Raw genomic sequence first — 26,415 nt, forward strand, 5'->3', positions numbered from 1 at the left:
TAAAAACCATTTATGTGCTCATCATAGGTGGTACTAACAGCATAGGTTGCAATGAAGATTATGTTGTTATACAAACAATCGAGGAGAAATTTGCAGCACTTCATCATTCCAACATATTTGTTATGAATATTTCAGACAGACATGATTCAATGCCACAGTTCTCTGTCAATGAGGCTCTCACATAAACAACCTAAAACTAACAAAGACTTGCAAGCTTTTTAATGTAACACATTGCAGAAGTAAATAATTGCAGTTGGGAGTTGCATACAAACCACAGGATGTGCCTGAACAGGCCAGGGAAAAAGATATTAGGCACTCTTCCAAATGCACCAATTATGGAAAAAGGAAAACAAAATAACTTCACAATCAGAGCCTATTCCCTTAAATGACTCCATAAATATCATCACGCTAATTTACAGGCTAAAAATATCATACATTCAATTATTATGGATCGGTATCCAAACAGGAACAAGAAAGAAGAAAGAAAATCCAACACTATTGGCAATCTGAATTGAATCTAAAGGCATATGTGGGAACTCCACAACAACAATCAATATCACTGGCAGTCAACCAAGACCACATGCATCTCAGACAGACTGTTCGGCAAATGGTTTCAACCACTGAAGTCATAGCTCTGTTGTACTGATTTAACTACAATACAGTGCACTCTCCTTCAGATATAAGTTGCGTTATCGTACATTCCACATCCTACGTACCACCTGTATTAGAATACTATGTTGCTGACCCCCGATGACTGTGTTTGCATTTATTTCAGAACATCTACAGCTATTGCACAGCTACAATGCTGCCATTGTCTCCCATTGTGCTGTGCATTTCACGCATCTTGAGAGCAGTTCTTGAGCTACTGTATCTGGCGTTATACATAGCATCCTCCAGACACCTCAAGTTACCAAAAGTGATAATGACACACTTCAAAACAGTGATCAAACCCTGAAAATTGGAGTGCTCTGGATAACCTACTCACTGATTTCACAATGGACTCCACTCCGCTCGCAAACTGGGCTACTTTCATGCCACACCAATGCAACCGGTCGGAATCACATTTTTCACTTTGGCTGAGGTGTCGTCCATGCCATGCACAAATCCATTTGCTCTGTGCTTTATGCAGCCGGCTGCATTGTCTTCCAACTTTCATGCTGCACATCACGTGTTTCCACATATAGAGTCAAAATGCACTGCTGTTTTTACTCTACACGTTACCACAGCAACCTACTGGACTAGGGACTCATCTTAAGCTGCCACCTTTTTGGACAGTTTAACTAGGCCTGTGGTCTGGCATTGTGGAGAACATATTTTCTGCATGCAATGTCATCCAAAGGCTGCTAAAGCTGCACTTCTCCACCATCTCACCCACACTCTGGAAGAACAGTTACACCACATAATTTCCAATGGAGATTTAAAGCACATGACTCTGTCAAAATTATGGCATTGGTTACGCACTAAAATAGATTTGCACTTCATGCCCAACCACATATTATGGACATTAGGGGTTGTCGAGCCCCTCCTGCCAATTCAACTGGTTACGGCTGCCAATGAGCAAAGGTTGCTCAACACAGACATCAAAGTTGTGTAGAGATTATTTTCCATCATTCAACATATGCAATGTGTTAATAGTGCAGACAACACTGGCATTGAGTGTGATTTGGAACCACAATGGGTGCACAACCAACCTGTTGCCTACCATGAGACAAGCTGATCTCTCCTAACCTCTCGCCTACTATGATTCAAGCCGATCTTGCCAACTTCTCACCTACCACAAGCCGAGCCAATCTCACCCGCCATTTGCCAACCCTGACATCACCACGATTGGCCAGACTGATGATGTATGCACCATCACAACAAACACCACCCCACCCAACAACTGTGCCACACCTTCATAGAAGCACTTCTTCTGGTACCATACACAATTTGGTGACACTGCTTGCAACTGTTGTCCACCATGCAACTACTGAAACTTAAGGTACGGCTCACAAGAGGTGCACTGAATTGCGGTGGATATCTATGCTGCCTCAACCCTTGGAATGATGATGTTGGCTCTCTCCTGCCTCACTCTAGTCAAGAAAAAAAAAAAAAAAAACACTCTTCATTCTCGATCGCATCAGTGGCCAATGCTTTCTTGTTGATTTTGGATTAGAAGTAAGTACTTCGCTGCCCTCTTCTCCATCCCCAAAGCCTGCCGGTTCAGCCACCTAACTTTGCAGGGCAAATGACTCAATAATCTGACTCTATGGACCTAAGACCTGCACGCTGGACCTGGGTTTTGATGACATCCATTGTTGCAAATGTTAGTGAGCCAGTACTTTGCAGAGACTTCCTTAGAAACTTCTGACTGGTTCCTGATCTGTATGATGGTGTTTTGACTCACACTTCTAATGGGCACTCTGTCACAGATGTCATGAGCCATGCCTCCTCTGCGGGCCGTAACAATGGAGCTGTCCACTTTACGAAACAGCTTCTGCCACTTAACCAAGTACCCAACAGTGAAAAATCACTTTGTATGGCTTATTGTGAAGAAGAATTGTAAGCTCTGGAAATGTGTGTACATTCTGTGACAGAATAGCAAGGTATTATGCCACACTCAGCCACCCTAGGTCGCTTTCAAGTCCAAAAAGGACGTTTTCACAACGTGCATGTCTATCTCCTGGGTCCACTACTTATCTCCAATGGCTATTGGTAGATCCTGTCAGTGTCCGACTGCATCACTTGGTGGGTAGAGGCTGTATCACTTTAGGACATTACAGCAGAATCCACAGACAAAGCATCAGTTACCTCATGTCTATAACAACCAACCGAGGTTGGCAGTTTGAATTGGGTCTTTTCCTTGAGCTGCACAACGTGGGTGACACCCATCAATTTCAAACAGAATATCATCCACAGAGCAATGGGCTCACTGAACAGTGGTATCACACCTTAAAAAGGCTCATGTGCCACAGCGGAAGCTGGACAGAGGCACTGGCATGGGTACTCCTGAGAGAGTATATGGCCTACAAATGCAATGCTGGGGCATCAGTTGCCGAAATTTTGAACCGCAAAGTACTCTCCCTGCCCATTGACTGTATTCCAAGGATCATCAACTACGCCTCCTGACTTGCCCGACTTTGTTTTGCAAGTAAACCGCCACATCTCCCACTTTCCTGTACCACCTTGGCTTCCTCATTCTGCACCTAAAGTATGCCACCACAAGGCTCTAAAAGACTATGAATTTGTGATGTTACGCAATGACACAATCCAACCAGCTTGGCAACCCCCATACTTGGGTTAGTAAGTCTAATAGGGACAGATGTGTGAATGGGGCCATTAGACAGATGGATGCCAATGTCCAGGAAGGTAGCATGTTGCGTTAAGGAGAGCCAGGAGAAGCGAATGGGAGAGAAAGTGTTGAGGTTTTAGAGTAATGAAGGTAAGGTGTCTCAGCCTCGAGTCCAAGATCATGAAGATATCAGCAATGGGGTTTTAGGAGGCTATGAAGGCTTCCTCTAGATGCCCCATAAGAAGGTTGGCTAAGGAGGATGCCAAGCAAGTGTCTATAGTTGTGCTGCAGATTTGTTTATACACCTTCTCAACAAAGGAGAAGTAGTAGTGTGCCAGGATATAGCTGGTAAGATGTATGAGGAATGAGGCAGTGGATTTGGAATCTGAAGGACATTGGGCAAGGTAGTATTTGATGAGCACATGTACAACAGCACTGTCGCACAATCTGAAGTAGCAAAGCCAATAAAAGGACTTCTAAATTCCAACTATGCAGGCACTGATGCTGTCCCTGCAACAATCTCTTAAAGAAAAGTGGTTCATACCTAGTTGAACTACTTATACACTTAAATGACTGATCATTTCATTTCAAGCAGGTACTTTTCCCGATGCACTGAAAACATCTAAGGACTGTTCAAATGAAAAGGTACAAAATGTTGTAACAACCAAACCAGCTGAAATTTGCATATGCTGCTTTGGGATAACATAGTGAGACATTTAGGGATGTGGAAATGTGTGTCGTCACCTCCCCCTAAATTATACAAAGCTGCGCCCTGAGTAGGCACGGTGATGCTCACTGTCTTTATCGAGATCCGACGTCCAATACTCACTAAATTCCTTGAGCATGGAAAAACCATTAACAGTAACATGTACTGTGAGACACTCCATAGCCTACCTAAGTCTATCATGGAGGGAGGGATTCTGCTCCACGATAGCACCCGTCAACATGTCTCCAATGTCACACAAAGTGTAATGGTCGAGTTCAAGTGGGAGCATTTTGAGCATTCGCCCTACAGCCTGGACATGTCACCCTGTGAATTCCATGTGTTTGGTCCAGTAAAAAAATATCACAAAGTGAAGCACTTCAACTCTGGCACCAAACAGAATGACACAATGGAGGACTCGTTCCTTTCACAGCCACAGGAATTCTGGGAACAGGGAATTCTTTAGCTTGTGAAATAGTGGGACAGTTGTGCTCAGGCATCTGATGAATTTTTAATTAAGACTTTAAGTAAACCCACAGTGTTGTTTCACACTTTTGCTTTTGAAAACTCCACATAATTCCATGAAGGTGGGAGACAGAATGTAAATAACTATAGGTCTATCACAATTTCCTCTTGCATTTCAAAAATATTAGAAAAGTTTTGGCAAGGCAAATTGATGGAATTTATAAATGAAAACAAAATTCTACATAACAAACAACATGTATCAAGAAAGAAGAAGTCAATAATAACTATCATTTAAGAGTGCATGAATTTTTACCAAGCCTGTTACACATGAAACAGGAATCAACACAAGTATTTACTAACCTATTGAAAACTTCTGATATTGCTGTCAAAGCTTGACAAGTACAGTATTCAAGGTGTGTCCAACAGTTGGATATCAGTCCCCTCTGAACAATCATATGCAAATAGTAAGCATCAGGCACCCTGTGTAAACCTTCAAACAATTTCTGAACACTTCTCAGAGTATAATCCCATTAAATGTGGTGTATCTCAAAGGACTGTAGTGGGACCACTTCTGTTCCTTTAGTACATTAATGATCTAAGCTTAAATGTGGATCCTCTTAAAATTATTATATTTGCAGATGGTGCCACAATAACACTATAAGGGGAAAGTGGGAAAGAATAAATCCAATTATTAAACACTATCACAAAACAACTTAGGAACTGTGCACAGAATAATCAGCTTTTAATAAACAGTAAGAAACCCACACTATGTGATCAAAAGTTTCTGGACACCTGGCTGACAACGACTTACAAGTTTGTGGTGCCTTCCACTGGTAATGCTGGAATTCAGTATGGTGCTGCCCCACCCTTAGCCTTGATGACAGCTTCCACTCTCGCAGGCATACATTCAATCAGGTGCTGGATGGTTTCTTGGGGAATGGCAGCCCATTCTTCATGGGGTGCTGCACTAAGGAGAGGTATTGATGTCTGTCGGTGAGGCCTGGCATGAAGTCAGCATTGCAAAACATCCCGAAGGTGTTCTATAGGATTCAGGTCAGGACTCTGTGCAGGCCAGTCCATTACAGGGATGTTACTATTGTGTAACCACTCTGCCACAGGCCTTGCATTATGAGCAGGTGCTCGATTGTGTTGAAAGATGCAATCGCCATCCTCAAACTGCTCTTCACAGTGGGAAGCACGAAGGTGCTTAAAACATCAATGTAGGCCTATGCTGTGATTGGGCGATGCAAAACAACAAGGGGTGCATACCCCTTCCATGAGAAACACGACCACACCATAACTGTTGTCACTACACACGCTGGTAGGTAACCTTCACCGGGAATTTGCCATACCCACACCCTGCCATCAGATCGCCACACTGTGTATTGTGATTCGTCACTCCACACAACATTTTTCCACTGTTCAATTGCTCAATGTTTATGCTCCTTACACCAAGCAAGATGTTGTTTCGCATTTACTGGAGTGATATGTGGCTTATGAGCAGCTGCTCAACCACGAAATCCAAGTTTTCTCACCTCCCGCCTAACTGCCATAGTACTTGCAGTGGATCCTGATGCTGTTTGGAATTCCTGTGCAATGGTCTGGGCAGATATCTGCTTATTACACATTATGACCCTCTTCAACCGTCGGCGGTCTTTGTCAGTCAACAGACGAGGTCAGCTTGCACACTTTTGTCCTGTACTTGTTCCTTCACATTTCCACTTCACTATCACATTGGAAACAGTGGACCTAGGGATGTTAAGGAGTGTGGAAATCTCAGGTACAGACATATGACATAAGTGACACCCAATCACTCGATCATGCTCGAAGTCCGTGAGTTCCGCGGAGCACCCCATTCTGCTGTCTCACAATGTCTAATGACTACTGAGGTCACTGATATGGAGTACCTGGCAGTAGGTAGCAGCACAATGCACCTAATACGAAAAATGTATGTTTTTTGGGGTGTCCAGATACTTTTGATCACATAGTATATCACACTAGAATTTCACAATGCTCTGAAGAAAGATACGTATACTCTTTGACATAAAACCTGGCTGGCCACTGCAGAGTCCAGGCCAATGCAAATCACAACATGTTAAAAATAATGTGGCCACACTAATAATACCTCAAGCTCAGCTTCCTGCACAATCTGTCAACACTGTAGGCTGTGGCAGTTTTTGGAGGAAGTCTTGTCTTCTGTTAGAATTATTGTGCAATTTCCACACCCACGGTCTAGCGGTAAACTGCACGTCATCTCAAGGCAACATCTGGCAGTCGAGACCACTCGTTGCCTACATTTTCATAGAGCCTTTCATCATAATACTTAAGATATCAGTGTAATGGCAGTATAGTTACAATATACTTCACTTCTGGACACACCGGGTACAATAGCTCTGTCCAATAAAACATTTTTGCAACAGATTTCTTGGCAGACACTCTGCCTGCCAACAATGCATGCACCAGAGCTCACCTGAGCCCCTTACCTGCGAACCTGTAGAGGCTGCAGCAGCAGTGCTGCACTCCCTCACCTTTTGTTGAAAGCACGAGCTTCTGCTCATCACTCTGGATAGTATAAAATGCTTTGCTGTTATAGAGTGATGCGCCACAAAAAATGCCAATCCTCTGCATTTCATCCTCAATAGTGACGGAGGCAACAGCCCATTTTAATGTGATTAGTATTGTATTACACTAATATGCAAGACATAGTATAGCTCAACATTAATAATTACTTTGTGATCCAATCAGAATACCTAACTACATCATTTAATGTTGTTATTAATGCTTTATACACGGTCCGGCCACATTAATGTCACAACCGCCAATGTTCGACATCAGCTACTTTAATTGAGCTGCTGTCACAAGTGGGAGTCGAATTTTAAAAGACATCCTCTTTGAAATGTAGAAACGAGTCTACCAACTTTTGTTTGTTACACAACTCCTACTTGGTGTTGTGATTTTTTTTCCCCGTCAGTGTATGTGTCCTGGCAACCTTGCAGGAGATGTCATAGTTATCTGCTTCACAAATACCAAATTAGATCATCAGCAAAACAAAAGAAAGTTTCTGAAAAGATTTGAAGCAACTGTCAGTGACACGAATCTGAATCTTGTTTATCATCATTTGCCAATTTCTTATGTTTTGTTTGTGCTTCAACAGTCATACATTCAATTTTTTCTTGTGACTCCACAATGTGAGTTCTTATTCCATGGCATGGATGTATTAGTCTATTATCAACAATGCCTCAATGTATTGGTGGTATTCCTAATATTCTAGTTGTGTATGACACAAGACCGGAAGTAGATACAGTCCACTCCCATCAGTATTTGGTATGATGTACATGAGCAGTATTTCTGGAAGAATGGAATGTTGGATGTTTTCCTAGACAGAATATACACATTTACCTTGTGTCTCATTTTTCAGAGCAACAGGAAAATCACAATAAGGAAATTCAACAATGGAAGACCGGTGATGCAGGCAGAACTGTGTAACGATTCCTGTTGATTTAACACCTCGATAACAGAGGAATTCATGTCACTTTATATTACTCAACAATTGAAGCTATGGATAGCTACAAATTTGTGACCATGATCGTGGTTTACCACTGTCTCAACTACTGGTTGTAATATTACAACTGTGTATGGAAGACTACAAAGGATAACTTTGTTCCGCTGTTGTTTGAGTGAGTTATTGTGATGGATGAATTAGCGTTTTTCTTGCTTATATTTACATAGCTACAGACTCTAACATGGTAATTCTGGATAATCAAGTGCACATTTCACTTGTGACTTTTGATTTCAAATACAATTCATAAGCTATCTGGCAACCTGGATCCAGTACCTCATGGGAGCAGGAACAGAGGTCCGCTTTACCAACACCAAGTCACAGCACACACACCAAAAGTTGCTAGAAAGATTTGAAGGGACCATCAGTGACAAGGATTTTGATTATTTACATCAGTTAGGGGCAAAACAAGAGTAGAGAACATTACAAAAGCAAGGAATGGGCAACTTTTAAAAAAATCTTTCATTGCTTTTGTAATGTTCCCCCTCATGTTTTATGAAAAATGTATGACAGTGTACAGTTGCACTTGCACATTGCCCACATCTACAGTTTAATTCCTGTTTTAATGAACATAATTTTCAGTTTCTTCTCTACTGAAACCTCGAATTGATTACTTCATGGCATAAATAATTAATTAACTCTGCCCCTTCTTGTTTCCATCCTCACCAACATATTCGTGCATTCTCATGACAGTCACGATAATCTATTTGTATGCTGCACATGATTGCACGCAGAGTTAAAGATTAATATTTCTATTATTTACCCCATTCCCTTAAATGGCACAAAGTGCATATACTATATTTATAGATTTATTTATTCCTATTCAAGAATTCATCTATGGTATAGAAGGAGTAGTCAAGGAGATATTATTTCAATTTATTTTTGAAACTATTACTGCTGTCTGACAGACACCTTATTTCATCTGGTAATTTTTATAGCAGCATATTTTACCCCTTTCTGTGCCAAAGATAGGTTGAGCAAAGGATAGTATAAGTCTTTCTTTTTTCTGGTATTATAATCATGAATGTCACTGTTGTTTTTAAACTGGTCCATGTTGTTGAGAACAAATTTCATTAGTGAGTAGATGTATTGTGAGGCTGTTGGAAGAATTCCCAATCTTTTAAAAAGATGCCTACAAGATGTGCGACTATGAACCCCACACATTTTTCTGACCACTTTCTTTTTGTCTAAATGTTGAGTTACTCCAAAATATTATTCCGTATGACATCAGAGAGTGAAAGTATGCAAAGTATGTTAGCTTACTAATTTCTATATTCTCAAAATTGGCAATTATTCTGATCGCAAAAGTTGCTGAACCTAGTCGCTTTAGGCAGTTACTGCGGCTTGATGAAAACATACAAATTCCTGACAAGAAATCAGTTCTAAAAAGAAAAGAAAAGAGATATAAAGCATTAAGAACACATGGTTCAGTTGCATTAATGTGACCACCACCTATGTCCCACATCAACATGCAGTAACCAATCACAGATGGCCACTGGCAGCACTAACACTGAAGAATGCATAAAATGTGTCCAGGGGATACATGGAGAACAGTGTAGTCGTTGTTGTAATGGAGAAATGGAGTAACTTATCTGGCGTCAAAAGGGCAGGGATGGTCATTGGCTTTTGGGCCAAGGGTGGAAACATTTCCGAAATGGCTAAGTTTGTAAACTGTTTGCGTACCACTGTGGTGAAAGTATACCATGCATGGCAAAAGATGCTATCCAAAACTGGCACTGCAGCAACTGTGGTGCACCACTGGTTGTAGATGACAGGGGTGAACGACAGCTACAGAGTTGTGTACAGGTGAATAAACATTCAGCTGCAAAGCAACTGACCACCCGCATAGACAAAGAGGGCTATCGACAGTTTCTCCTCAATGACTGTTTCATGAACGTTGCCGGCTATGGGCCTCCACAACACATGCCTGGTTCACGTACCCATGCCGACTGCTGTTTATTGATGATGCATGCTGGAATTTCAGATGAATCGCATTTTATGCTCCATCAGACAGATGGCCATTAGCAAGTACAGTGTGAAACATCTAAAAGCAAACACCATGCAACAATTGTCGGAAGGGTCCACGCCAGATGAGGGAGCATTATGTTCTGGGGAATGTTTTTGTGGCATTCCCTGGGTGTTCTCATCATTCTGGAAGGCATAATGGATCAACATTGGGAACCATGTGCACCATTACATGCAATTTGTTTTTCCTCAGCATGATAGCATCTACCAGGAGGACAAGGCAAAGTGTCACACAGCTTGCTGTGTATGTACGTGGTTCAAAGAGCACCAGAATGAGTCTACTGTACTCCCCAGGCCACCATACTCCCGGTATTAAAACCCAAATGGGAGTCTGTGTGACCAACTTGATCAGACTGTTCGTGTCATAGAACATCAACTGAGAAACTAGCACTGGGACCAGCATTGCACCATATTCCTGTTGGTACCTTCCAGAACCTCACTGACACATTTTCTGCACATTTTACACCAGTCTGCACTCCAAAACATGATTATTCAGGCTTTTGACTGGTGGTCACATTAATGTGACTGGATGTTGTAACATCAAAAAATGTAGTGAGGTATTCTGATTGGATCACTAACTACAGTGATGTGAAAATTAAAGCAACAAACCGAAATTTTGCAAAGTTGCATATATTTTGCCACAAAACAGTATAATCATGTGATAGTATGTTGTTGTTGTTGTGGTCTTCAGTCCTGAGACTGGTTTGATGCAGCTCTCCATGCTACTCTATCCTGTGCAAGCTTTTTCATCTCCCAGTACTTACTGCAACCTACATCCTCCTGAATCTGCTTAGTGTATTCATCTCTTGGTCTCCCTCTACAATTTTTACCCTCCACGCTGCCCTCCAATACTAAATTGGTGATCCCTTGATGCCTCAGAACATGTCCTACCAAACGATCCCTTCTTCTGGTCAAGTTGTGCCACAAACTTCTCTTCTCCCCAATCCTATTCAATACTTCCTCATTAGTTATGTGATCTACCCATCTAATCTTCAGCATTCTTCTGTAGCACCACATTTCGAAAGCTTCTATTCTCTTCTTGTCCAAACTATTTATCGTCCATGTTTCACTTCCATACATGGCTACACTCCATACGAATACTTTCAGAAATGACTTCCTGACACTTAAATCAATACTGGATGTTAACAAATTTCTCTTCTTCAGAAACGCCTTCCTCGCCATTGCCAGCCTACATTTTATATCCTCTCTACTTCGACTATCATCAGTTATTTTGCTCCCCAAATAGCAAAACTCCTTTACTACTTTAAGTGCCTCATTTCCTAATCTAATTCCCTCAGCATCACCCGACTTAATTAGACTACATTCCATTATCCTTGTTTTGCTTTTGTTGATGTTCATCTTATATCCTCCTTTCAAGACACTGTCCATTCCATTCAACTGCTCTTCCAAGTCCTTTGCTGTCTCTGACAGAATTACAATGTCATCGGCGAACCTCAAAGTTTTTATTTCTTCTCCATGAATTTTAATTCCCACTCCGAATTTTTCTTTTGTTTCCTTTACTGCTTGCTCAATATACAGATTGAACAACATCGGGGACAGGCTACAACCCTGTCTTACTCCCTTCCCAACCACTGCTTCCCTTTCATGTCCCTCGACTCTTATAACTGCCACCTGGTTTCTGTACAAATTGTAAATAGCCTTTCGCTCCCTGTATTTTACCCCTGCCACCTTTAGAATTTGAAAGAGAGTATTCCAGTCAACATTGTCAAAAGCTTTCTCTAAGTCTACAAATGCTAGAAATGTAGGTTTGCCTTTCCTTAATCTTTCTTCTAAGATAAGTCGTAAGGTCAGTATTGCCTCACGTGTTCCAGTGTTTCTACGGAATCCAAACTGATCTTCCCCGAGGTTGGCTTCTACTAGTTTTTCCATTCGTCTGTAAAGAATTCGTGTTAGTATTTTGCAGCTGCGACTTATTACGCTGATAGTTCGGTAATTTTCACATCTGTCAACACCTGCTTTCTTTGGGATTGGAATTATTATATTCTTCTTGAAGTCCGAGGGTATCTCGCCTGTTTCATACATCTTGCTCACCAGATGGTAGAGTTTTGTCAGGACTGGCTCTCCCAAGGCCGTCAGTAGTTCCAATGGAATATTGTCTACTCCGGGGGCCTTGTTTCGACTCAGGTCTTTCAGTGCTCTGTCAAACTCTTCACGCAGTATCGTATCTCCCATTTCATCTTCATCTACATCCTCTTCCATTTCCATAATATTGTCCTCAAGTACATCGCCCTTGTATAGACCCTCTATATACTCCTTCCACCTTTCCGCTTTCCCTTCTTTGCTTAGAACTGGGTTTCCATCTGAGCTCTTGATATTCATACAAGTCGTTCTCTTATCTCCAAAGGTCTCTTTAATTTTCCTGTAGGCGGTATCTATCTTACCCCTAGTGAGATAGGCCTCTACATCCTTACATTTGTCCTCTAGCCATCCCTGCTTAGCCATTTTGCACTTCCTGTCGATCTCATTTTTGAGACGTTTGTATTCCTTTTTGCCTGCTTCATTTACTGCATTTTTATATTTTCTCCTTTCATCAATTAAATTCAATATTTCTTCTGTTACCCAAGGATTTCTACTAGCCCTTGTCTTTTTACCTACTTGATCCTCTGCTGCCTTCACTACTTCATCCCTCAAAGCTACCCATTCTTCTTCTACTTTATTTATTTCCCCCATTCCTGTCAATTGCTCCCTTATGCTCTCCCTGAATCTCTGTACAACCTCTGGTTCTTTTAGTTTATCCAGGTCCCATCTCCTTAAATTCCCACCTTTTTGCAGTTTCTTCAGTTTTAATCTACAGGTCATAACCAACAGATTGTGGTCAGAGTCCACATCTGCCCCTGGAAATGTCTTACAATTTAAAACCTGGTTCCTAAATCTCTGTCTTACCATTATATAATCTATCTGATACCTTTTAGTATCTCCAGGGTTCTTCCATGTATACAACCTTCTTTCATGATTCTTAAACCAAGTGTCAGTTATGATTATGTTGTGCTCTGTGCAAAATTCTACCAGGCGGCTTCCTCTTTCATTTCTGTCCCCCAATCCATATTCACCTACTATGTTTCCTTCTCTCCCTTTTCCTACACTCGAATTCCAGTCACCCATGACTATTAAATTTTCGTCTCCCTTCACAATCTGAATAATTTCTTTTATTTCATCATACATTTCTTCAATTTCTTCGTCATCTGCAGAGCTAGTTGGCATATAAACTTGTACTACTGTAGTAGGTGTGGGCTTCGTATCTATCTTGGCCACAATAATGCGTTCACTATGCTGTTTGTAGTAGCTTACCCGCATTCCTATTTTCCTATTCATTATTAAACCTACTCCTGCATTACCCCTATTTGATTTTGTGTTTATAACCCTGTAGTCACCTGACCAGAAGTCTTGTTCCTCCTGCCACCGAACATCACTAATTCCCACTATATCTAACTTCAACCTATCCATTTCCCTTTTTAAATTTTCTAACCTACCTGCCCGATTAAGGGATCTGACATTCCACGCTCCGATCCGTAGAACGCCAGTTTTCTTTCTCCTGATAACGACATCCTCTTGAGTAGTCCCCGCCTGGAGATCCGAATGGGGGACTATTTTACCTCCGGAATATTTTACCCAAGAGGACGCCATCATCATGTAATCATGCAGTAAAGCTGCATGCCCTCGGGAAAAATTACGGCTGTAGTTTCCCCTTGCTTTCAGCCGTTCGCAGTACCAGCACAGCAAGGCCATTTTGGTTATTGTTACAAGGCCAGATCAGTCAATCATCCAGACTGTTGCCCTTGCAACTACTGAAAAGGCTGCTGCCCCTCTTCAGGAACCACACGTTTGTCTGGCCTCTCAACAGATACCCCTCCGTTGTGGTTGCACCTACGGTACGGCTATCTGTATCGCTGAGGCACGCAAGCCTCCCCACCAACGGCAAGGTCCATGGTTCATGGGGGGGGGGGGGGGGGGTGATAGTATAGTAGACACAATATAAAAAATACAGAACGTAAACAACTGCAACATGCATATCAGCAGACAAAGATATTCCCCGTTTTCTTCCAGCTTAATGGATTTACACACACTTTCCGACAACTGGTTAATGCGCTCAGTATGGGGTATGGCCCCCTCTGGCAGCAGTACAGGCTTGAAAAATGATGGGGTATGCTATGAATGATGTCATCAGTCTCACATTGTGGTAATAACGCCTATCCTTCCTGCAGCGCTGCTCGCAAGTCTTGGAGAGTGGTTGGTGGATGCTGATGATATGTAACCCACGTGCCTCGTGCATCCCAGACATGCTCTATGTTATTCAAATGGGGAGAGTAAGAAGGCCACGCCATGCGTGCAAATAAATCCCATTTCCAAGAAACCATCAACCAAACATGCTCTATGAGGTCAAGCATTATCGTCCAGCAATATGAAGTCCGGGCCCACATGACCTCGCAACCACACATGAGGTCCCACGATCTTGTTACAATACCTGATAGCAGTTACACCTTGTCAATTTAACCATACAATATCATGAAGAGGGGTGTGAGAGGTCAACATAGTCCCTGCCCACACCATTAGGGATCATCCTCAATATCACTCATTCCATAACGGTTGGGTCCAAAAATCATGTTCCACATTCTCTCCAGATGTGAATCCATCAAGAATCAGTGTCCAGCCTAAGTCGGGACTCATCTCTGAAAAGAACATTGGCCCATTATTCGACGGTCCAGGTGGCATGTTGGCGATTCCACTCTAGACGTTCCCTCCTGTGAAGATGCATTGAAGGTACACATACAGCAGGTCTCCAACAATAAAGGCCACTCTGATGAAGCCTTCTGTACACTGTTTGTCTCGCTACAACATGTCCAGTGGATGCTGCAAGGTCAGAGGACAGTTGCCATGCAGTAATAAGCCAGTACTGACATGCCCTTATAGCCAAATAACGGTTCTCTGTTACTGATGTTACACATGGCCAGCCCTGCCCTGGTCTTTGGGATACAGTTTTGATCTGAATAAACTGTCACCACATCTGGAAAACAACAGAACAATTCATAATAAGCCATCGGACCACATCAGTTTGCGACTGTCCTGCTTCCATTCTTTCCATGGCGCTCCACCACAGAGAACCTGGTAGGCATCTTCTCTGTGCCATATTGGACCTTCTGTGACTGTGTACACAATAACTGCAGATGTCAGACTACCTGGAAAAGACCATCCCATTTGACAGGTGCCATGACGTCATCGTTGGTGTGGTTGTCCGTTGACCAGAATTCCATCTTCTGTGCAGGAGACAATCGTATGGACATCTGTTGACAGTTTGTATGATCGTATCGTGAATTAGACTCAGAACAGAGTAATAGTGGTTTGTTGCTTTAATTTTGGACACCAGCGTATATAATTAATTTTGAACCATACTCCTGTCTTACACATTAGTGTAATACAATATTCATCATATTAAAACTGATTGGCTGCCTCTGTTACTATTGAGCTCAAAATAGTAATCATCAACATTTTTTGTGGAGGATCCCTCAACAATAGTAATGCATTTTATAATATCCAGAGTGGTGAGTGGTAGCTGGTGCTTTTGACAAAGGGCAAGGGACAGCAGTGCAGCCACTACCAGTTCCCAGCTAATGGGCTCCGGTGAGCTCTCGTGCATGTGACACAGGTAGATAGTCTGCCAAGAAATCTGTCAAAAAAAATGTTATTGGATGGAACTGTTATTACTGGTGTGTCAGAAAGTGAAGTGGTTTGTGGTTGTGCTATCATTACATCCAAGACTTCAGTATTCAGATGAAAGGCACTATAAAAATTTAGACAACGATCAGTCTCAACTGCCGAACACTATTTTCAAACAACACGTGATTTTACTACTACACCATGGACACTGAAATCGCACAACATGGACACTGAAATCGCACAACAGCTCCAATAGAAGACAAGACTTCCCCCAGAAACTGCCACATCCCACAGTGTTGCCAGATTGTGCAGATAGCCAGAGAGCATTATCAGTGTGGCCATATATTAGTCCCATGTTGCAATCAGCAAGGACACAGACACTATGGCAGCTTGCCAGGTTTTTGTCAAAGAGAGTACATCTCACTTCTCTGTATCAATGATGAACCAGTTGGCAACAGTACAGAAACAAAATTGATGGGATTATGGTTGCAAAACAATGTAAAATGGAATAAGCGTATACTATATGTTACATAAAACTGAGATGATCTGCTACCTACTTTGCCCACTAAAATTCTGCTGTACTGAGAAAACAGAAAGACTACATATCATGTCTACTTTCATTCTCACCTCCAACATGAGGACACATTATGGACACACTCTAAAGCAGCACATTCAAAGTAAAAAAGGACCATTAAAATCGTATCTGGATGCAAACTTGGAGACTCCTGTAAAGCATTATCTAAGATCTCTGGTAAACGAACAATATGAGACTGGAATAGAAGGGAGAACCAACAGAGGTACTCAAGGTACCCTCCGCCACACACCGTCAGGTGGCTTGTGGAGTATGGATGCAGATGTAGATGTAGATATTTCTCCTTTATCACATATTTACATTATGGAAACTTTAAAATAAATAAAATATCTATGGACAGTAGTTTGCAAACAAACTGTGATATTCACTATCACATTACCGAGATAAAACAAAACCTTGCAAATGAACCAAATCAAAACACTGGTGTTCTAAAATGATACTTTCCACATGGGTGTTGAAGTTATTATAATCTTCCCAAAACACAAGACAAATAATCAGGTCAAAAGCTTTGGACAATCTTTGAAGTCATATTTACAGCATCACTGCCTTTACTCCATTAAAGCATATTTAAATGTTAGAAGTGTATTATTTATAATTTTTAATACGTATGCACATAAATCATGTTCACCTGTAAACATATTAATTGACTTGTCCTATCTCTTATTCATAAGCTGTTTTTGTAGCCCACAAGACCAATAAAAATGCAACATAATACAAAGGTTCTTTGAATGGCAAGCTCACACAGCAGCAGTTATACATCCAGTTTTGATAGATATTCCTGTTCACATCCTATGAAGTTAAACATGTCACTGCCACGGAGGTACATAATACATCACTGAATATGAGTTATTAATCTGAAAACTTTTTTTGGCAAATAAACATTTCTAGTGCAATTCACGGTGTATAGAAGATGTACTTTAATAAATATCTGAAAGCTGCAGAGCACCAAGAATTCAAGTTAAACACCAGAGTTATGTCAAATATTTTGTCAAAGAGTGAGAAGCTGCACAGATGTAATAAAAAAGAAATGATCTATGAAGAGTTCCCAGGTTCCTTGGCAAGAGAGGAGAACTGATAACTGTTCAAATAATACCAAAAGACTGAAGAGGTTTAATTGTCATTCTGTCCATGAGAAACGTCAGAAGTCTTTGTCAGTCCTACACAATGGGAAATTCTCCTACAAGAGAAAAAAACAAATATTTTTAAACAAACTCAACACAAAATTATAGAACATGGCGGTGACTCACCTGTATATCATATTGCATATGCAGATTATTAATTATAAAGGGTTTTACTAAATTAGCATACTGAATAGCCTTATCTAATGGAAAACCCTTCGAATGAAAGGAAATAAGACAGTCACACTTTGGCCAAAGTTCCACAGATGTCTGTAAGAAAGAAAGAACAAGAAAGCATAATTAGCACAGTTTCAGCCTTCAGAATAAAGATCATCATAAATAAATAACAGCATTGGAAAGCAGAAGCATGCACATCTTGCAAAAAACAGCATGTTAACACACTGGTAGATATCAAATGACTGTATCAGGCAAACATACAGACATGGCTTAACAAATTACATTTCCTTCTTGTTTTAGTTCTGCTTAACATTCAGTGCCAACACACTAAATATTTCCCCATGTTAAATTGACATTACTTTTTACCTTTACTATCTCTTATTTTTACCATCTGACACTGATGTCAATAATTAGTTTAGACATAGATGTCCCAAAATGAAGTTTTCCCCTCCCTTGACACCATGCTAATAGCTCACATTGCATAAACTAAAACAAGAATAAAAATTTGACTGCAAGTTGACTACCATTGACATATGATAAAATATGCTGATAATAGTAACTATATGCACAATACATCTAAATTTTCTGCAGCAGCAATGACAACATAATCAACAAGCATTACTTTTTAAACTAAAAGAATTAGTGCAGCTTTGTTCTCACTAGATAGACAAAATGGTCTGTTTCACATAGTAAAGTATCAACAAAGTGGCCAAGAGTCAATTATATTAGAATGATTTTTCCTTTGCCTGAGAACCCTGTCACCAGTTTTTCTCAGTTCTGTTCCAGGTTTCATTTTTTTGGCTTAATATCACACACTTATCAGGTCATCATGCTACAGATCATTATTTATAGATTAAGATATAATTTTTACAGTCATTCACATCTGCACAAAACTGAAAATATTCAACAATTTAAAGGCAGAAAAGAATGATTATTGGACATTTTGCTCAGACATGAACCAAAATAAAAGACAGCAGAATGAAAGGACTATGGTAACGCAGCACAAGACACAAAGTAATGGAAAAGTCACAATGACAAAGCACTTTTTATACCAACTCATTCACTTTTCTTTCCACTATCTCCAAATGCCACTTTGTAATTTTACGGGACATGCCACACACTAACAGTCCCTGTTCTATTGCTTAATTGGTAAGCTGGATTGTTTTTATTGTCTTTTTTTATTTCTTTTATGTCAAGCATGTGTGTATCAGTGTGTGTACAGAACCACGGCAACTGAGTATCAAAATAATAACACAGTCCAAGTCACATTTTATTTATTCTCAGAAATTGGTTTCAAGATTAGATGTACTTTTCGTTTCAATAGATCCACAGTGAAGAGATACTCCAGGATATACAATGTGCCAGAAGGACAAGAATACACATTAAATATTTATGAAGAAACACAAATATGTGAATGTACCTTCCACAGATGATAATTAAAATGGTCCTCATGGATGTGGAATAAGTTAAAAAATCTCAAATTCTAATATTTTCATTTAAAAGGTAATAACTAACCTGCCACAAAACATGTAAATGTCCGATACACTGAGGTATACATGATAATTCTTAGTCTACATGTAGCCATGTATCATCAGATAGAGGTATAATTTTACAACATTTGTTACAATGATCACATTAGTACACTGAATTTGTACAGAAGTCAGACTGTACTGGTTCTTGCATTATTTGACATTATTAGTAACATATGCACATCAGTTGGTTGTACCAAGAAATTCATCAGTGGCATAGGAGGAGATGGCCACCAAAAAATGTTTTGGGGCCCCTCTTAAACTGCACTTTATTAGGAGTGAAACTTTTTACAGCTGCTAACACGTTATTGAAAATATGAGTTTCTGAATAATGGACATCTTTCTGGACCAAAATCAGTGACTTTAAATCTTCATGAAGATTATTCATATTTCTAGTACTGGTTCCATGAACTGAGCTGTTGTTTTGAAAAAGATGTATATTTTAATGAGAAACTTCATTGAGGAATAAACATATTGGGAAGCAGCAGCAAATATCCCTAGTTCCCTAAACAGGTTGCTGCAGGATGTTCCAGAGTTCATGCAACAAATAATTCTCATTACACATTTTTGCACACGAAAAACGTTTTAGCTTGGCTTGATAAGTTACTCCAAAAATAATCCCTTATGACAAGGAATGAAATTAAATGTAGCATGCCAGCTTTTTTATTTTTATATCATCTATGTTGAACAATATTCACATTGCAATTACAGATTTGTTGAGGTTCTTCAGCAAGCATTTCTTCATCAGCTGAAAGATCACAAAAAATACCATTGGCCTGTAATTTATTGTCTAATGAATTAAGTGCATTCTTGCTGAATATGTAGACAGCTTTCTCAATATCTGAACCCTCTAGAAATCTGAACACCAACTTTGACAATATATTACTTTCTGTCAGATGATTAAGAAGCCAAAATTGTATAAAATCTTTTCTAAAGTTTTCAAGTGTGCTGGCAAAAGTGAAATTGGATGGAAATTTAGTTATCTTTCTTTATCTCCTGCCTTAAGGCTTAACTAAAGTGTACTTCAGCCATTCAGGGAATGTCCCACTGATAAACAACTGGTTATAGAAAGAACTTTAATATGTTAATGGACTCAGAAACATACTATTTAACTAACTTTGTTGGTATTTTAACATAACTAGTGGAATTTTTTGGATTTCAAAGATTTTACGGATATTACATACTCTGGTGAAATGATGGTCATATTCATATTACTGAAGTTATTCAATTCAATTCAATTCAATTTTTATTATCACATAACATGCCTTATACAATCAAAGATTGTGACATAGGTGACTTGTCAGTTTTTACACTATATATAACAATACTAAAAATACAACAAACTAATAATATACATGGTGTAACATCTTCAAAGAGGTATTTGAATTACAATTATAATGCATTGTTACCATTCATGAAATCTTCTACACTATAGTAACATTTATCTTTCAGATATTTTTCCAGGTCTCTTTTGGTGCCTTTTACATTTGGGTCATCCATATCTTTCCATATTTTATTTACAAATTTCATGCCCATATAGTATGGGGTTTTTTCATATGATTTTAAACGGTGGGTAGGTAACATGTAGCTCGTTCTATGTCTTGTATCATATTGATGCAAGAAGAAGTTGCCCTCAAAAAGTTGTGGGTTTCTTTTCGTGAAAGTGAGAGTTTCATAGATGTATATGCTTGGAATGCTCATTAGATCCAGTTTTACAAATAAAGGTTTGCAGTGTTGCTTTGGTTTTGCTCCCACCATTGCCCGGATGATTCTTTTTTGTAGTCTAAAAGCTCTAAGTAAATTTGTTTTTTCAGACCCCCAGAAAATTATACTATACCTAATGACTGAAACAAAATATGCATTATATACAGTTTTTCTTACAGCTAAATCAGTAGTACTATACAAGATATTCATAATATATACAAGGCTATTCAGTCGACCCAGTATGTTGTCCACATGGCGACTCCATAACAGGTTTTTATTGACTAACACGCCAAGGAATTTGACACAGTCTGCAGTCTCTAATTTTTTGTCCATATACCTTATTTCACTTATAGACTGTGCAGATTGTTTTGTGGTAAAATGAACAATTTCTGTTTTTGTAAAGTTTAATGTTAAGTTATTGTTTTTGACCCATGCCTCCACTTCCCCAAGTGTTTGTTCAATATGACGAATTAGGTCTACCTCATTTTTACAACAGACTACAGCTGTTGAATCATCTGCATAGAGGATAGTATCAGACTGGACCTGACATGGCATATCATTAATATAATATAGAAAAAGCAGTGGCCCTAATATTGAGCCTTGTGGAACACCTAATTGAGTGTTTTTCCAGCCAGAGAGAAATTTCTTGCCATTGATGTTAATAAGTACTCTTTGTTTTCTGTTTGCCAAGTATGATGACATCCAGCTAAGAGATTTGCCTTGAAAACCGTAGCGTGCCAATTTTTGGAGAAGCAGGTCATGATTTACTGTGTCGAAGGCTTTGGACAGGTCACAAAAGATGCCTGACACACACATTCTATCATCAAGACATCTGCTGACTTTTGTGACTAATTCATTTATTGCATGGATTGTGCTGCGGCCTTTTCTGAAACCATATTGATTGCCTAAGATAATGCTGTTAGATGAATTGTGATTTTCAATCTGATCACATGCAGCTCTTTCAAATATTTTTGAGAAAATTGGTAACAGTGAGATTGGCCTATAGTTGCCCAATTCATCTTGTTTGCCTTTTTTGTGTATGGGCCGAACTTCTGCATATTTTAATCGATCTGGGAAACATCCCTCATCAAATGATTGGTTGATTATGAAAGAGAGTGGATATGCAATACTGTGACGGACTATTTTTATTATTTCAGTGGGGACCTCATCCCACCCCGCAGATTTTGAACTTTTTAGGGACATTATGATTTTGATGACATCTGAGATGGAAACATGAGAAAACTTAAAAAATGTGCAATTGCTATCTGTCATATTGGGCTTTGTATTTGGTGGTGAACAGTCACCAAATTTGTTACAGTTTATGAAAAAGTCATTGAATGATTCACAAATGGCACTGGGTTCTGTAACAGCTCTACCATTTATCACTATTTTAGAAGGGCATTTTCTCTCTGCCTCACTGCCAACTTCACTTCTTATAACAGACCAAACAGCTTTTGATTTGTTTTTTGCATTTGAAATGAAGGCGTTATTTGCAGTACGTTTTGCTAGTTTAACTATTTTGTCAAATGTTTTTTTGTATGTGCTTACATACTTAAGAAATTGAGGGCTTTGATTTACTTTTGCCTCCATATGCAGTTTCCTCTTAGTATTACTAGACACTCTAATTCCTTTTGTTACCCAGGATCTACTTTTTTGGGTCCTGGTCCTCACTGTTACAAAAGGGAAGCATTCATTGAATATACCCAAGAATTCAGTTAAAAAGTTATTGTAATTGTCACTTGTGGAAGTGTGTTTGCTGACTGTCCACTTGGTTTGGCTTAGTTTTTTGCAAAATACTTCCACATTTTCTTGACTGAAATTCCTACATCTTTTTGTTGTGCAGACTGAATTTTGCTTCGGTAGTGATACAAATAGTGCTTTATGGTCTGATACTCCTAAATCTAGAAGAAACTTTTCTTTTACATAATAATTATAACTACTTACAATATTGTCAATACATGTTGCAGAGCTTGCTGTAATTCTTGTATACTGATCGAAATTGAGATTTAGATATTTATTTGTAATAACTGGTCTAAAGTATCCCATGATAGCATCCACTGAACCTCACAACCCCATCTTTTCAATAATGGTTATGAAATACTTGTCAAAAAGTTTTGCAACACTCCACACATCTGCACAGGATCTCGGAACACATACTGTCCGGACATTATGAACTACTTCAAAGAAAACATTTTACTGAAAAACAGCCAATACAGATTCAGGAAATATTGTTTTTGAGAATCACAACTAGTTTCTTATTCTCATGAATTAATGAGTGCTAGTGACAGGTGATGACAAATTGATTCCATATTTTTAGATTTCCAGAAGGCTTTTGACACCGTCCCTCACAAGCAACTTCTAATCTTGCAAGTCTTATGGACTATCACCTCAGTTGTGCAACTGTATTTGTGATTTCCTGTCAGAAAACTCCAGTTTGTAATAACTTACAGAAAGCCATCAAGTGAAACACAAGTAATATCTGAAATATCTGGAGCTTCCCAAGAAAGTTCTGAGGCCCTCTGCTGTTCCTGCACTACATAAACAATTTAGGTGACAATCTGAGCTGTCCTCTTGAGATTGTTTCCAGATTATGCCATATTTACTGTTTTGTGAAGTCATAAGATGATTAAAACCACCTGCAAAATGGTTTAGACAAGATATCTGTGTGTCCCGAAGGGTTGCAATGTGAAGTCATCCACATGAGTACTTAAAGGAACCTGCTAAATTTCAGTTAAAGGATAAAACACACAAATCTAAAGGTTGCAAATTCAACTAGATACTTAAGGATTCATATTATGAATAATAGATCATGTTGTGGGAAAAGGAAACCATAGACTGTTGGACACTTAGAAAATGCAACGAATCTACTAAAGAGACAGCTTACACCATGTTTGTCCACCCTCTTCTGGAGTGTTTTCAGCGTGGTGTGGGATCCACATCAGATAGGACTGACAGAGGACATCAAAAAAGTTCAAAGAAGGGCAGTTCTTTTTGTATTATCACAAAAAAGAAGAGAGTGTGCCACAGATATGATATGTGAATTGGGATGGCAATCATTAAAACAAAGGCTTTTTTTGCTGCGGCAGGATCTTCTCATGACATTTCAAATACCAACTTTTTCCTCCAAATGTGAAAAGATTTTGTTGGCACCCACCTCCATAGGGAGAAGTGATCATAATAAGATAAGAGAAATCAGAGCACATACAGAAAAATTTAAGTGTTCATTTTACTCACACACTGTTCAAGATCGAAGTGGTAGAGAAATAGCATGAAGGAATGAATGCTCTGCCAGGCACTTAGTTGCGAACTGCACAGAAATCATGAAGAAATAGATGGTACCAATGTATCATTTACTCTTAATGCCATCTGCCCATCTTCCTGTCTGATTCTACTAGTCATCTCCTTTACTATATCTCATATTGTCTATTTTGTTGCCTGATGTGATTATCATTTCCTCATAATACATTTTCCTTGACATCCATATTACTTTCTTTAATATTTCATAACATGTTTTGTAAATAGCTACAGCATCAACATCAGAGCTGTTTTTGACTGACAGAAAGAGTGTGTTGTTTGTTTCACAAGATACCTTTATCCCTTGAGTCATAAATGGCTTCTTTGTACACACTGGTCTAATCTGGGTTAGAGTTTTGGGGGAAAACAGTATTCAAGTAAGGTATAAACTCTTATTACTAATTATGTAAATTGAAGGTGGATGGGGGATAAAGGAAAGGAAAAGGAAGGAACTAATGATATCAGCTGCATTGTGACTTTATGCAGAATCAGCAGCAACAAGTGAAAATGTGTCACACAGAGACTTGAAACAAGGATCTCCTGCTTACTAGGGAGTTACATTAAGCACTGTGCCATCTGGCCACAGTGTTTATCACAAATTTGTGGACTATCTTGGCATGCTCCCTGGCCAACTCACATTCCCACCTACTGCCGCCTATCCACAGTCCCTATCCATGCTTGCTCATTTTAGAGTCCCACTGGAGGTTCAACATATATGAGCATCTGCACTGTAGGTCATGAATTCATTGGCCATTGTTGCAAATCAATTATAAGAATATGTGGTGTTGGACATGTCTAAATGAACAGACACCACACATTCATATAATTTTATTACTAAAGCAATGTATTTTTAATTCGTGTCATGAGAATGCATACATCACTCCACTTCATGTCTTTGAGCAGTGTCCTAACATAGTTTTTGGCCTACTGACTATTCTCTTGAATTTAGACTTAATAGATTTTATATTCTGTTCAGCATCAACATTTAACAACAGGAACTGTATGTCATGGTCTGAGAGGTTTTGTAATATTATTTGTTCATTAGACATTTCTCCATGTTTGTTTTGTTTTAGTGTGCAGGGTCATGTGCACCCATGTCAGAACTGTAGAAAACAAAGACAAAAGAGGAGTTAAAAATGACTACACGTTAATCCCAATCGAAGGAAGGAAAGTCAGCTAGAAACAAGGACATGGAGAAAGGTCTATAAAATATACCATACAGAAACTGAGGTCCTGAACTAAATATTGTATGTCCTTCGCCATATTGCTATGATGGATAAAAAGAAACCGTGATTGACAGCCCATGCACCATTCACTAAAATGGCCGATAACTCAGATGGCAAACACAAATTAGAACATAAGAGTTTAAAAAAAAGGCATTCCATCAGGAAAAGGTAAACCATGATAGGTTGAGCGAAATGAGCACAAAGTGGTGGGGGAACATCACTTAACAAATGGCGATAGCTAAAAAGACAGTGCCCAATACGCAACCTAGTTAAAATGATCTCTTCACGGCAAGAGGGTCAAGAGGTGGTCGTAAAAGCTGCTGGGAGAGGCTTAATTTCCTGCAGCTTGTTCCCATGAAGGGAGGACCAGTGGTGATACCAAAGTGACACCACCTGCTGACAGACGGAAACACAGAGATCATCAGAGGGAATGGAAGAACTAGCGGGCTGAGGTACGACGACAACAGCCTTGGCAGCTGCATCAGCGCCCTTGTTTCCTGTCGGACTTATGTGACCAGGAACCCCCATAAACATCACAGTGGCTCCATCAAGATGAAGCAAGCAACAGCTTTCCTGGACCCGTTGCGTTAAGGGATGGATGGTGTACAGAACACAGAGGCTTTGAAGGGCATTGAGAGAGTCGGGGCAGATGATGCAATTGAAAAGTCTGTTTTGCCAGATGTACAGCATGGCCTGCTACAGGGCGAAGAGCTCTGCTGTAAATACTCAGCAGTGTCCCATAAGCCAATAATGAAAAACGTCGGTATCAATGATGAAGGCACACCCAAAATGACAGACAGGCCGAGAGCCATCAGTGTACACAAAGGTACCATCTCGAAGTTCCATGCGAAGGTCATGGAACTTACGGTGATAGAGTAAGGTTAGAGTAGTGTCTGGAGGGAGGGAATGAAGGCCAAGGTATACACAGGCTGCCACATAAAGCCAAAGTGATGAAGGGTTCAGACCTATCAGGAAAATGGCAGGTAGCGTGAAGTTAGGCTGCTAGAGCAAGAGCCAAAAGTGAACTCCAGGAGGTAATAGAGAAGGGGGATGTGCCCCATATTGGCAAGCAAAGGAGT

General features: G+C 39.7%; 1 protein-coding gene across 8 annotated transcripts in view; it reads right to left on the bottom strand.

Moving 5' to 3' along the window:
- Positions 1 to 26,415, bottom strand: part of LOC126470878 (inositol hexakisphosphate and diphosphoinositol-pentakisphosphate kinase) — a 591,274-nt gene that overhangs the window by 322,858 nt on the left and 242,001 nt on the right. For all 8 annotated transcript variants that reach the window (XM_050098893.1, XM_050098898.1, XM_050098892.1 and 5 more), the window contains one exon: positions 17,536 to 17,676. In XM_050098893.1, the coding sequence (XP_049954850.1) occupies positions 17,536 to 17,676 (141 nt within the window). The remainder of the gene's footprint in view (positions 1 to 17,535; positions 17,677 to 26,415) is intronic.

Source organism: Schistocerca serialis, chromosome 3, assembly GCF_023864345.2.
Source record: "Schistocerca serialis cubense isolate TAMUIC-IGC-003099 chromosome 3, iqSchSeri2.2, whole genome shotgun sequence".
Taxonomy (NCBI): domain Eukaryota; kingdom Metazoa; phylum Arthropoda; class Insecta; order Orthoptera; family Acrididae; genus Schistocerca; species Schistocerca serialis.